At 47.5% G+C, this 13,578-nt stretch overlaps 1 protein-coding gene across 1 annotated transcript in view; it reads left to right on the forward strand.

Annotated features, from left to right (window-relative positions):
• The window catches only part of fer1l4 (fer-1 like family member 4), a 527,478-nt gene extending 514,863 nt beyond the window's left edge, over positions 1 to 12,615 (forward strand). The window contains exon 45 of the mRNA XM_072515422.1: positions 9,103 to 12,615. Coding sequence (XP_072371523.1) covers positions 9,103 to 9,283 — 181 coding nt within the window. The 3' untranslated portion in view covers positions 9,284 to 12,615. The remainder of the gene's footprint in view (positions 1 to 9,102) is intronic.
• The last annotated feature ends 963 nt before the right edge of the window (positions 12,616 to 13,578 follow it).

Below are 13,578 nucleotides of genomic sequence, written 5' to 3' on the forward strand. Positions count from 1 at the left end.
ACTTGAGGTTGTTTTCGTTGGAGAGAAGAAGGTTAAGAGGAGACTTAATAGAGGCATACAAAATGATCAGGGGGTTGGATAGGGTGGACAGTGAGAGCCTTCTCCCGCGGATGGAAATGGCTGGCACGAGGGGACATAACTTTAAACTGAGGGGTAATAGATATAGGACAGAGGTCAGAGGTAGGTTCTTTACGCAAAGAGTAGTGAGGCCGTGGAATGCCCTACCTGCTACAGTAGTGAACTCGCCAACATTGAGGGCATTTAAAAGTTTATTGGATAAACATATGGATGATAATGGCATAGTGTAGGTTAGATGGCTTTTGTTTCGGTGCAACATCGTGGGCCGAAGGGCCTGTACTGCGCTGTATTGTTCTATGTTCTATGTAATGAAGAAAAGTTTACAAATAGTCTGTTGTTAAGGATCCTCTTGGAAGGAGTGATCAGAGCATGCTAGAATTTCAAATTCAGATTGAGCGAGAGAAGGAAGAGTTCCATACTAGAGTTTTAGCATTGGGCAGTGGTAATTACTGAGGAAAGAGTTGGCCCAAGTACACTGGGCACAGATAATTAAGGGTAGGACAGTTGAGGAACAATGGTGATGCCCAGGGAGATATTAAACACCTTTCAATTAAAGTACATCCCTGAGAGGAAGGGGAATTGTAAAAGGGAGAAAAACATTCCATGACTAAACAAGGAAGTCATGGAAGACATAAAGGCAGAAACTAGACCATACTGCAAAAGCTAGTGGTAAGCTGAAGGTTTAGGAGAACTTTAAGGTTCAGCAAAAGGCTACGGAAAATAAAATCAAAAGAGCTAAGCTGAACTTTTCAGCACGGTAGCATTGTGGATAGCACAATTGCTTCACAGCTCCAGGGTCCCAGGTTCGATTACGGCTTGGATCACTGTCTGTGCGGAGTCTGCACATCCTCCCCGTGTGTGCGTGGGTTTCCTCCGGGCGCTCCGGGTTCCTCCCACAGTCCAAAGATCTGCAGGTTAGGTGGATTGGCCATGATAAATTGCCTTTAGTGTCCAAAATTGTCCTTAGTGTTGGATGGAGGTGTTGACCTTGGGTAGGGTGCTCTTTCCAAGAGCTGGTGCAGACTCAGTGGGCCGAATGGCCTCCTTCTGCACTGTAAATTCTATGAAACTAAGAAAGGAAGCTAGCAAAAAACTTAAACACTGATACCAAAAGCTTCTGTAAGTAGAGAAGAGGAAGAGAATAGCTAAAGTAAATGTTGACCCTGTCGAAGACATTATTGGTGAGGTAATAATAGGGAACACCGAGATGGCGGAGGCACTGAAGCAATATTTTGCCTCTGTCTTCACGGTAGAAGTTCATAAAAAATTTCCAAAAACTACAGTTAATGCAGAGGAACCTGGTGCAATAACCATCACTAGGGAGATGGTATTGAATAAACTGATGGGATTAAAGGCAGATAAGTCTCCGGGACCTGATGGCCTGCACTCTAGGGTATTAAGGGAGGTGGACGCATTGGTTATGATATTTCAGAATTCCCTGGATTCTGGAAGGGTCCCGGTGGATTGGAAACACGCTAATGTGACACCCCTATTCAAAAAGGGAGAGAGGCAAACAGTAGGAAACTATAGACCGGTTTGCTTGACCACAATGGTGGGGAAGTTGATGAAATCAATCATTGAGGAGGAGATGACTGAACATTTGGAAAGACAAAGCTCAATCCACCATTGTCAGCATGGTTGTATGAAGGGTAAGTCATGCTTGACAAACTTGTTTGAATTCTTTGAGGATGTAACCAGCAAGGTGGATAATGGGGAACCTGCGGATGTGGTACATCTAGACTTTCAGAAGGTGTTTGACCAGGTGCTGTATAAAAGACTGATCCGGAAGGTGAGATCGCATGGACTGGGGGTAGAGTACTAGATTGGATTGAGGATTGGGTGACTGACAGAAAGCAGAGGGTCGGGATAAATGGGTCCTTCTCTGGCTGGTGAATTGTAACTAGCGGGGTGCCACAGGGGTCAGTCCTCGGACCTCAACTGTTTACAAAGAACAAAGAACAAAGAAATGTACAGCACAGGAACAGGCCCTTCGGCCCTCCAAGCCCGTGCCGACCATACTGCCCGACTAAACTACAGGTATCAATTTATATAAATGATCTGCAAGCAGGGACAGAGTGTAACAGCAAGGTTTTGCACTGAGTGCTGAATTTGGTGCTTTTTGAGTGCGATAGTGAGAGTTTGGTGACTGAGGGAGTGCTGAATTTGGTGCTTTTTGAGTGCGATAGTGAGAGTTTGGTGACCGAGGGAGTTAGGTGAGGAGGGAGTAAGGTGCTCCTTTCATTTTGTTTCCGAGATTTCCGCAAAGAGTGCGAAGAGAGCCAGGAGTTTACAGGAAGTGTAGCTGACTGGGAGCAGAGTCGGAGGGCGGAGATCTAGTTAGTCCACACAGCAGCTATATTCTGTAAGGTAAGAGGGGATGGAGGCTAGGCCAGTTACATGCTCCTCCTGTAGGATGTGGGTGGTGAGGGATACCACCGGTGTCCCCGCTGACTATACCTGCGGGAAGTTCACCCAACTTCAGCTCCTCAAAGACCGTGTTAGGGAACTGGAGCTGAAGCTGGATGAACTTCGGATCATCCGGGAGGCAGAGGGGGTGATTGAGAAGAGTTACAGGGAGGTAACCACACCCAAGGTACAGGACAAGAATAGCTGGGTTACAGTCAGGGTGAAAAAAACAAACAGGCAGACAGTGCAGGGATCCCTCGTGGCCGTTCCCCTTCAAAACAAGTATACCGTTTTGGATGCTGTTGGGGGGGATGACCTACCGGGGGAAGGCCCTAGCGGTCAGGTCTCTGGCACGGAGTCTGGCTCTGGGGCTCAGAAGGGAAGGGGGGAGAATAGAAAAGCAATAGTTGTAGGAGATTCAATGGTTAGGGGAATAGATAGGAGATTCTGTGGTCGCGAGCGAGACTCCCGGAAGGTATGTTGCCTCCCGGGTGCCAGGGCCAGGGATGTCGCGGATCGTGTCTTCAGGATCCTTAAGGGGGAGGGGGAGCAGCCAGAAGTCGTGCTGCACATTGGTACCAACGACATAGGTAGGAAAAGGGGTGTGGAGGTAATAAACAAGTTTAGGGAGTTAGGCTGGAAGTTGAAAGCCAGGACAGACAGAGTTGTCATCTCTGGTTTGTTGCCGGTGCCACGTGATAGCGAGGCTAGGAATAGGGAGAGAGTGCAGTTGAACACGTGGCTGCAGGAATGGTGTAGGAGGGAGGGCTTCAGGTATTTGGATAATTGGAGCGCATTCTGGGGAAGGTGGGACCTGTACAAGCAGGACGGGTTGCATCTGAACCAGAGGGGCACCAATATCCTGGGAGGGAGGTTTGCTAGTACTCTTCGGGAGGGTTTAAACTAATTTGGCAGGGGAATGGGAACCGGATTTGTAGTCCAGCAACTAAGGTAGCTGATATTCAGGACGCCAAAGCGTGTAATGAGGCAGTGGGGAAGGGAACACTGACAAAGGAGAGTATTTGCAGGCACGGAGATGGGTTGAAGTGTGTATACTTCAACGCAAGAAGCATCAGGAATAAGGTGGGTGAACTTAAGGCATGGATCGGTACTTGGGACTACGATGTGGTGGCCATCATGGAAACTTGGATAGAAGAGGGGCAGAAATGGTTGTTGGAGGTCCCTGGTTATAGATGTTTCAATAAGATTAGGGAGGGTGGTAAAAGAGGTGGGGGGGTGGCATTATTAATTAGAGATAGTATCACAGCTGCAGAAAGGCAGTTCGAGGAGTATCACCCTATTGAGGTAGTATGGGTTGAAGTCAGAAATAGGAAAGGAGCAGTCACCTTGTTAGGAGTTTTCTATAGGCCCCCCAATAGTAGCAGAGATGTGGAGGAACAGATTGGGAAACAGATTTTGGAAAGGTGCAGAAGTCACAGGGTAGTAGTCATGGGTGACTTTAACTTCCCAAATATTGAGTGGAAACTCTTTAGATCAAATAGTTTGGATGGGGTGGTGTTTGTGCAGTGTGTCCAGGAAGCTTTTCTAACACAGTATGTAGATTGTCCGACCAGAGGAGGGGCAATATTGGATTTAGTACTTGGTAATGAACCAGGGCAAGTGATAGATTTGTTAGTGAGGGAGCATTTTGGAGATAGTGACCACAATTCTGTGACTTTCACTTTAGTAATGGAGAGGGATAGGTGCGTGCAACAGGGTAAGGTTTACAATTGGGGGAAGGGTAAATACGATGTTGTCAGACAAGAATTGAAGTGCATAAGTTGGGAACATAGGCTGGCAGGGAAGGACACAAGTGAAATGTGGAACTTGTTCAAGGAACAGGTGCTACGTGTCCTTGATATGTATGTCCCTGTCAGGCAGGGAAGAGATGGTCGAGTGAGGGAACCATGGTTGACAAGAGAGGTTGAATGTCTTGTTAAGAGGAAAAAGGTGACTTATGTAAGGCTGAGGAAACAAGGTTCAGACAGGGCATTGGAGGGATACAAGATAGCCAGGAGGGAACTGAAGAAAGGGATTAGGAGAGCTAAGAGAGGGCATGAACAATCTTTGGCGGGTAGGATCAAGGAAAACCCCAAGGCCTTTTACACATATGTGAGAAATATGAGAATGACTAGAGCGAGGGTAGGTCCAATCAAGGACAGTAGCGGGAGATTGTGTATTGAGTCTGAAGAGATAGGAGAGGTCTTGAATGAGTACTTTTCTTCTGTATTTACAAATGAGAGGGGCGATATTGTTGGAGAGGACAGTGTGAAACAGATTGGTAAGCTCGAGGAAATACTTGTTAGGAAGGAAGGAAAAACTTGAGGATAGACAAGTCCCCCGGGCCTGACGGGATATATCCAAGGATTCTATGGGAAGCAAGAGATGAAATTGCAGAGCCGTTGGCAATTATCTTTTCATCCTCACTGTCAACAGGGGTGGTACCAGGGGATTGGAGAGTGGCGAATGTCGTGCCCCTGTTCAAAAAAGGAACTAGGGATAACCCTGGGAATTACAGGCCAGTTAGTCTTACTTCGGTGGTAGGCAAAGTAATGGAAAGGGTACTGAAGGATAGGATTTCTGAGCATCTGGAAAGACACTGCTTGATTAGGGATAGTCAGCACGGATTTGTGAGCGGTAGGTCTTGCCTAACAAATCTTATTGAATTCTTTGAGGAGGTGACCAAGCATGTGGATGAAGGTAAAGCAGTGGATGTAGTGTACATGGATTTTAGTAAGGCATTTGATAAAGTTCCCCATGGTAGGCTTATGCAGAAAGTAAGGAGGCATGGGATAGTGGGGAATTTGGACAGTTGGCTAACGAACTGGCTAACCGATAGAAGTCAGAGAGTGGTGGTGGATGGCAAATATTCAGCCTGGATCCCAGTTACCAGTGGCGTACTGCAGGGATCAGTTCTGGGTCCTCTGCTGTTTGTGATTTTCATTAATGACTTGGATGAGGGAGTTGAAGGGTGGGTCAAGTAATTTGCAGACGATACGAAGATTGGTGGAGTTGTGGATAGTAAGGAGGGCTGTTGTCGGCTGCAAAGAGACATAGATAGGATGCAGAGCTGGGCTGAGAAGTGGCAGATGGAGTTTAACCCTGAAAAGTGTGAGGTTGTCCATTTTGGAAGGACAAATATGAATGCGGAATACAGGGTTAACGGTAGAGTTATTGGCAATGTGGAGGAGCAGAGAGATCTTGGGGTCTATGTTCATACATCTTTGAAAGTTGCCACTCAAGTGGATAGAGCTGTGAAGAAGGCCTATGGTGTGCTCGCGTTCATTAACAGAGGGATTAAATTTAAGAGCCGTGAGGTGATGATGCAGCTGTACAAAACTTTGGTAAGGCCACATTTGGAGTACTGTGTACAGTTCTGGTCGCCTCATTTTAGGAAGGATGTGGAAGCTCTGGAAAAGGTGCAAAGAGGATTTACCAGGATGTTGCCTGGAATGGAGAGTAGGTCTCACTGGAACGAAGGAGGTTGAGGGGCGACCTGATAGAGGTATACAAAATTATGAGGGGCATAGACAGAGTGGATAGTCAGAGGCTTTTCCCCAGGGTAGAGGGGTCAATTACTAGGGGGCATAGGTTTAAGGTGAGAGGGGCAAAGTTTAGAGTAGATGTACGAGGCAAGTTTTTTACGCAGAGGGTAGTGGGTGCCTGGAACTCACTACCGGAGGAGGTAGTGGAGGCAGGGACGATAGGGACATTTAAGGGGCATCTTGACAAATATATGAATAGGATGGGAATAGAAGGATACGGACCCAGGAAGTGTAGAAGATTGTAGTTTAGTCGGGCAGTATGGTCGGCACGGGCTTGGAGGGCCGAAGGGCCTGTTCCTGTGCTGTACATTTTTTTGTTCTTTGTTCTTTGAAAGGTTGAGGGTGCTAGGCCTTTTCTCATTAGAGCGGAGAAGGATGAGGGGCGACTTGATAGAGGTTTATAAGATGATCAGGGGAATAGATAGAGTAGACAGTCAGAGACTTTTTCCCCGGGTGGAACACACCATTACAAGGGGACATAAATTTAAGGTGAAAGGTGGAAGATATAGGAGGGATATCAGAGGTAGGTTCTTTACCCAGAGAGTAGTGGCGGCATGGAATGCACTGCCTGTGGAAGTAGTTGAGTCGGAAACATTAGGGACCTTCAAGCAGCTATTGGATAGGTACATGGATTACGGTAAAATGATATAGTGTAGATTTATTTGTTCTTAAGGGCAGCACGGTAGCATTGTGGATAGCACAATTGCTTCACAGCTCCATGGTCCCAGGTTCGATTACGGCTTGGGTCATTGTCTGTGCGGAGTCTGCACGTCCTCCCCGTGTCTGCGTGGGTTTCCTCCGGGTGCTCCGGTTTCCTCCCACAGTCCAAAGATGTGCGGGTTAGGTGAATTGGCCAATGATAAATTGCCCTTAATGTCCAAATTGCCCTTGGTGTTGGGTGGAGGTGTTGAGTTTGGGTAGGGTGCTCTTTCCAAGAGCCGGTGCAGACTCAAAGGGCCGAATGGCCTCCTTCTGCACTGTAAATTCAATGATAATCTATGATTAATCTAGGACAAAGGTTCGGCACAACATCGTGGGCCGAAGGGCCTGTTCTGTGCTGTATTTTCTATGTTCTATGTTCTATTTGCGGATGATACTAAAATAGGTGGGAAAGCAGGCAGTGAAGAGGAGATACAGATTTTACAGATGGATAGAGATAGTCTAGGAGATTGGGCCAAAATTTGGCAGATGGAGTTTAATGTGGATAAGTGTGAGGTTATCCATACTGGCCGAAAAAATAGAAAGGCAAATTATTATCTAAATGGAAAGTAGATTCAAAATGCGTCTGGGCAGAGGGATCTGGGTGTCTTTGTTTATGAATCACAGAAAGTCGGTATGCGGGGCAGCCTGTAATTACAAAGGCAAATGAAATGTTAGTGTTTATCATCTGGTTTAGCTCATTGGGCTAGACAGATGGTTTGTAATGCAGAACAAGGCCAGCAGCGCGGGTTCAATTCCCGTACCAGCTTACCCAAATTATTATATATTTTATTGCAGAATGACTGGAGTATTAAGATAGAGAAGTGTTGTTGCAATTGTATAGGGTGTTGGTGAGACCACATCGGGAGTATTGTGTCCAGTTTTGGTCTCCTTATTTGAGGAAGGATGTGGTGGCATTGGAGACAGTTCAGAGGAGGGTCACCAGATTGATTCCGGGGATGAAAGGGTTGACGTGTGAGGAGGGATTAAACAGTTTGGGCTTATACTCGCTGGAGTTTAGAAAGATGAGAGAGGATCTGATCGAGGTGTATAAAATACTCAATGGGATTAATAAAGTAAACATAGACCAAATGTTCCCCATTGTGGGGCGATCTAGAACCAGAGTTCACAGATATAGGTTGAGAGGCGGCAGATTTAGAACTGAGTTGAGGAAGAACTACTTCACGCAGATGGTGGTGAATTTGTGGAACCCGCTGCCCCGTATGCGGTGGAATCTGAGTCATTAAATGTTTTTAAGAAGAGATAGATATATTTCTGATTTTTTAAAAAGGGTTAGAACATAGAAAATTTAGTGCAGAAGGAGGCCATTCGGCCCATTGAGTCTGCACCGACCCACTTAAACCTTCACTTCCTCCCTATCCCCATAACCCAATAACCCCTCCTAACTTTTTTTTGGACACTAAGGGCAATTTATCATGGCCAATCTATCTAACCTGCACGTCTTTGGACTGTGGGAGGAAACCGGAGCACCCGGAGGAAACCCACGCACACACGGGGAGAACGTGCAGACTCCGCACAGATAGTGACCCAGTGGGGAATCGAACCTGAGACCCTAGAGCTGTGAAGCCACAGTGCTAGCCACTTGTGCTACCGTGTTGCCCCTGTGCTGGGTTAAAGGGATATGGGGAACAGGAGAACTGGGCAGCATGGTAGCAGAGTTGGTAGCACTGTGGCTTCACAGCGCCAGTGTCCCAGGTTCGATTCCCAGCTTGGGTCACTGTCGGTGCGGAGTCAGCACGTTCTCTCCGTGTCTGTGTGGGTTTCCTCCGGGTGCTCCACACTCAGTCATTTTAGCTTCACCTTCTCCCAGTTTCACCTGACACACCACCACCACCAGCCCCCCCCCCCCCCCCCCCCCCGCCCCCGCACCCCTTTTAGTAACTAGATTAAAGGACTAATTTAATTTGAAATTAGCCCTGAATATAAGGTTAATTGCTACTTACCCCTTACAACTTACACCTTGGTCTCCCTCTTTTCACCGACCTCCAAAAGCACTCTCTTGGCTTCTACATTGAATTGTCTACAATGGGGATTTTATCCCAATTCTGCCATAGGGTAATGGGTGAGATAAAGGTGAGGAATGTGTAATACCCTCAGTAAGGCTACTTTGATACTTTGGCTGTGGAGAAAGGGGAACATTATAGAGAGTACGTCCCAGAAAGAGTATTTGTAATTGAGGTGTTGTCACAGGAGGGGTGAATGGGAAATTGTGTAACACAGCTTGATTGACACTCCAGTTTTGTAAATGTCTTCAGACAACAGACGCTCAATATAAGAAATATGTCATTACTGCTTGCTTAATATTCTTCATACTAGCCGATTGATTAATTTGTGTCTTTTCCTCTATCTCCAGTCGGCCCAATACATCCTTCAACTGGTTCATGAATCCTTTGAAATCCTTTGTCTACTTTATCTGGAGGAACTACAAGTGGTATATCATTGGTCTGCTGGTCATAGTCATCCTCGCTCTCTTTATATTCCTCGTCCTTTACACAATGCCACAGTTTATCAGTGAGAAGATTATCAATGGCTAATAACTCGCACTAGCATCACACCACCACACGCACATCTCCAACACGGCAATATCTCCAACATGCTGACATCTCCGACACGATGACATCTCCAACACGCTGACATCTCCGACACGCTGACATCTCCAACACGCTGACATCTCCGACACGGCGACATCTCCGACACGCTGACATCTCCGACACGCTGACATCTCCGACACGCTGACATCTCCAACACGCTGACATCTCCGACATGGCAACATCTCCGACACAGCGACATCTCCGACACGCTGACATCTCCGACACGCTGACATCTCCGACACGCCGACATCTCCGACACAGCGACATCTCCGACACAGCGACATCTCCGACACGGCGACATCTCCGGCACAGCGACATCTCCGACACGGCGACATCTCCGACATGCTGACATCTCCGACACGCTGACATCTCCGACACGCTGACATCTCCGACACGCCGACATCTCCGACACAGCGACATCTCCGACACAGCGACATCTCCGACACGGCGACATCTCCGACACGGCGACATCTCCGACACAGCGACATCTCCGACACGGCAACATCTCCGACACACTGACATCTCCGACACGGCGACATCTCCGACACGCTGACATCTCCGGCACAGCGACATCTCCGACACAGCGACATCTCCGACACGCTGACATCTCCGACACGGCAACATCTCCGACACAGCGACATCTCCGACACGCTGACATCTCCGACACGCTGACATCTCCGACACGCTGACATCTCCGACACGGCGACATCTCCGACACAGCGACATCTCCGACACAGCGACATCTCCGACCCGGCGACATCTCCGGCACAGCGACATCTCCGACACGGCGACATCTCCGACACGGCGACATCTCCGACATGCTGACATCTCCGACACGCTGACATCTCCGACACGCTGACATCTCCGACACGCTGACATCTCCGACACGCCGACATCTCCGACACAGCGACATCTCCGACACAGCGACATCTCCGACACGGCGACATCTCCGACACGGCGACATCTCCGACACAGCGACATCTCCGACACGGCAACATCTCCGACACAGCGACATCTCCGACACGGCAACATCTCCGACACACTGACATCTCCGACACGGCGACATCTCCGACACGCTGACATCTCCGACACGGCAACATCTCCGACACAGCGACATCTCCGACACGCTGACATCTCCGACACGCTGACATCTCCGACACGCTGACATGTCCGACACGGCGACATCTCCGACACGGCGACATCTCCGACACGGCGACATCTCCGACACGGCGACATCTCCGACACAGCGACATCTCCGACACGGCGACATCTCCGACACAGCGACATCTCCGACACGGCAACATCTCCGACACGGCAACATCTCCGACACGCTGACATCTCCGACACAGCGACATCTCCGACACGGCAACATCTCCGACACACTGACATCTCCGACACGCTGACATCTCCGACACAGTGAGTTGTCAGGACTCAGGACTACGTTTCTAAACTGCAGGACAGATGCACACTTTAGCTGAAGATCTTTTTATCGCAATTATCTTTATGTATATATCATATCTGAGGTAACATAGACCTAGATGATAAGGAAAGTTTTGACAAGCCAAAAGGTGTGGCACAGTGGCACAGTGGTTAGCACTGCTGCTTCACAGCTCCAGGGACCTGGGTTTGATTCCAGCCTCGGGTCACTGTCTGTGCGGAGTTTGCATGTTCTCTCCGTGTCTGCGTGTGTTTCCTCCGGGTGCTCCGGTTTCCTCCCACAGCCCAAAGATGTGCACGTTAGGTGGATTGGCCACACTAAATTTCCCTTAGTGTTCAAAGGTTAGGTGGGGTTACAGGGTTATGGGGATAGGGTGGGGCCATGGGCCGTTTGTGGGATGCTCTTTCAGAGGGTCAGTGCAGACCTGATGGGCCGAATGACCTTCTTCTGCATTGCAAGGATTCCATGGTTACCACCAATGTGTTCCCTAACTGCTTATTTTAATATATTATGATAGTGATGCCACCAATGGGTTGTTGCCAACTTGGTTGTTGCCAGCTCAAGTGTTGGGATGGAGCCTGTAGCCACATTCATTGAAACAAGTGTTTAGGCCTATCCAGCAGTTACAAAAGGCACAAAGACCTTGTCCTGGGACAAGGAAACGTTGCACTTTTACTGTACTTTTCCAGGTGACGATGTGCCCCAGGGTGAGCGAGAATCCAAGATCATGGTGGCACAGTGGTTAGCTCTGCTGCTTCACAGTACCAGGGACCTGGGTTCAATTCCAACCTCGGATGACTGTGGAGTTTGCACTTTCTCCCCATGTCTGCGTGGGTTTCCTCCGGGTGCTCCGGTTTCCTCCCACAGTCCAAAGATGTGCAGGTTAGGTGGATTGGCCATTTTAGAATTGCCCTTACTGTCCAAAAGGTGAGGCTATGGGGATAGGTTGAGGGAGTGGGTATAGGTAGAGTGCGCTTTCAGAAGATCAGTATGGACTCATTGGGCCAATTGGCCTCCTTCTGCACTGTAGGATTTATATGATTCTATGTTGATAAGTCTTTGTGGGTAACGGATGGAGCAAAATTAATGGAAAGTGTAGTTTACTGAACTAAGGATAATCAAAGAGGTACGGAGATTGTTGTATCCTCGCTGAGGTTTCTGCATCATTCACCTTGCAACCTCCAGCCTGTAAAATAAAACTGCAAAATGGTGTCAGAGTGAGTTTGAAAAATGCTCACTTATCTGTTGGCAATGGATAAAGTTATTGGAGATTTCATTGTACTCCTGAAATGATTCATTGGAGGCAATTCGATGTGATGTAAGCAGCAGCAGGCTTTCACAAACAGACAATTTAAGACTAGTCTTGCTGACTGCAGCAAAAAGTCTGTTAGGGAGCAACAGGTAATTGTGACCGTAAAATATCCAACACAATGACAACCCAAAAAAGAAAGTTGTGCAAAGGCACTGGAAACACTCCCTGACTCAATTCATTTTAATGCATTTTCCAATACAGAAGATTAATGGGAATTCTTTATTTCAATAGAATTTTGTAAATTTTGATCTGCATTTTTAAATTTTCCAAAAGTATTTTTGTTATTAATGATATTGAATTATGTAATTTTGTTTTTGTTTTACTCAATTTTTATTGCAAATTGTAATATCTTGTTTCATCCCTATTGTAATCTGCCCCATGATTGGGTGGTCTTTGATGACACACATATTGTGCTGGTTTGCTTTTAAGATTATGAAGGTTTTATTTGCATTTCAAAGCTATATTGCTCTCAAAAATATATCAAAAATGTGCAAAATGATGCAATAAAACTCACAGACAGATAAACCATGTGTTGATTCTCTAAATGTTCAAGGCCAAGGTTGGAACGCAAATGTTTGAAAGCAGGAAGCAATGTGTGTTTTTGTAGCGACTCCACTCTGAATTTGAACCAAACCCCCAATTGAAAGGCTGAAAGTCTGAATTTCACTCCTTGTAATTTCTGATCATTCTGCTGACACAGCAAACAGCACTCATATTGCCCTTTTCAATCAATGTTTGGACCACAAACTGCCTTGCACGTTGCATAACATAAGAATTAGGAATGGTAGTGCCCCATACGGCCCCTCCAGCCTATTCCAATATTCAGTAATGATGTGGAGATGCCGGCGTTGGACTGGGGTGAGCACAGTACGAAGTCTTACAACACCAGGTTAAAGTCCAACAGGTTTGTTTCGATGTCACTAGCTTTCGGAGCGCTGCTCCTTCCTCAGGTGAATGAAGAGGTCTGTTCCAGAAACACATATATAGACAAATTCAAAGATGCCAAACAATGCTAGGAATGCGAGCATTAGCAGGTGATTAAATCTTTACAGATCCAGAGATGGGGTAACCCCAGGTTAAAGAGGTGTGAATTGTCTCAAGCCAGGACAGTTGGTAGGATTTCGCAGGCCAGATGGTGGGGGATGAATGTAATGTGACATGAATCCCAGGTCCTGGTTGAGGCCGCACTCATGTGTGCGGAACTTGGCTATAAGTTTCTGCTCGGCGATTCTGCGTTGTCGCGCGTCCTGAAGGCCGCCTTGGAGAACGCTTACCCGGAGATCAGAGGCTGAATGCCCTTGACTGCTGAAGTGTTCCCCGACTGGAAGGGAACATTCCTGCCTGGTGATTGTTGCGTGATGTCCGTTCATTCGTTGTCGCAGCGTCTGCATGGTCTCGCCAATGTACCACGCTTCGGGACATCCTTTCCTGCAGCGTATGAGGTAGACACCGTTGGCCGAGTCGCACGTGTATGTACCGCGTACCTGG

Source organism: Scyliorhinus torazame, chromosome 8 (genome assembly GCF_047496885.1).
Source record: "Scyliorhinus torazame isolate Kashiwa2021f chromosome 8, sScyTor2.1, whole genome shotgun sequence".
Taxonomy (NCBI): domain Eukaryota; kingdom Metazoa; phylum Chordata; class Chondrichthyes; order Carcharhiniformes; family Scyliorhinidae; genus Scyliorhinus; species Scyliorhinus torazame.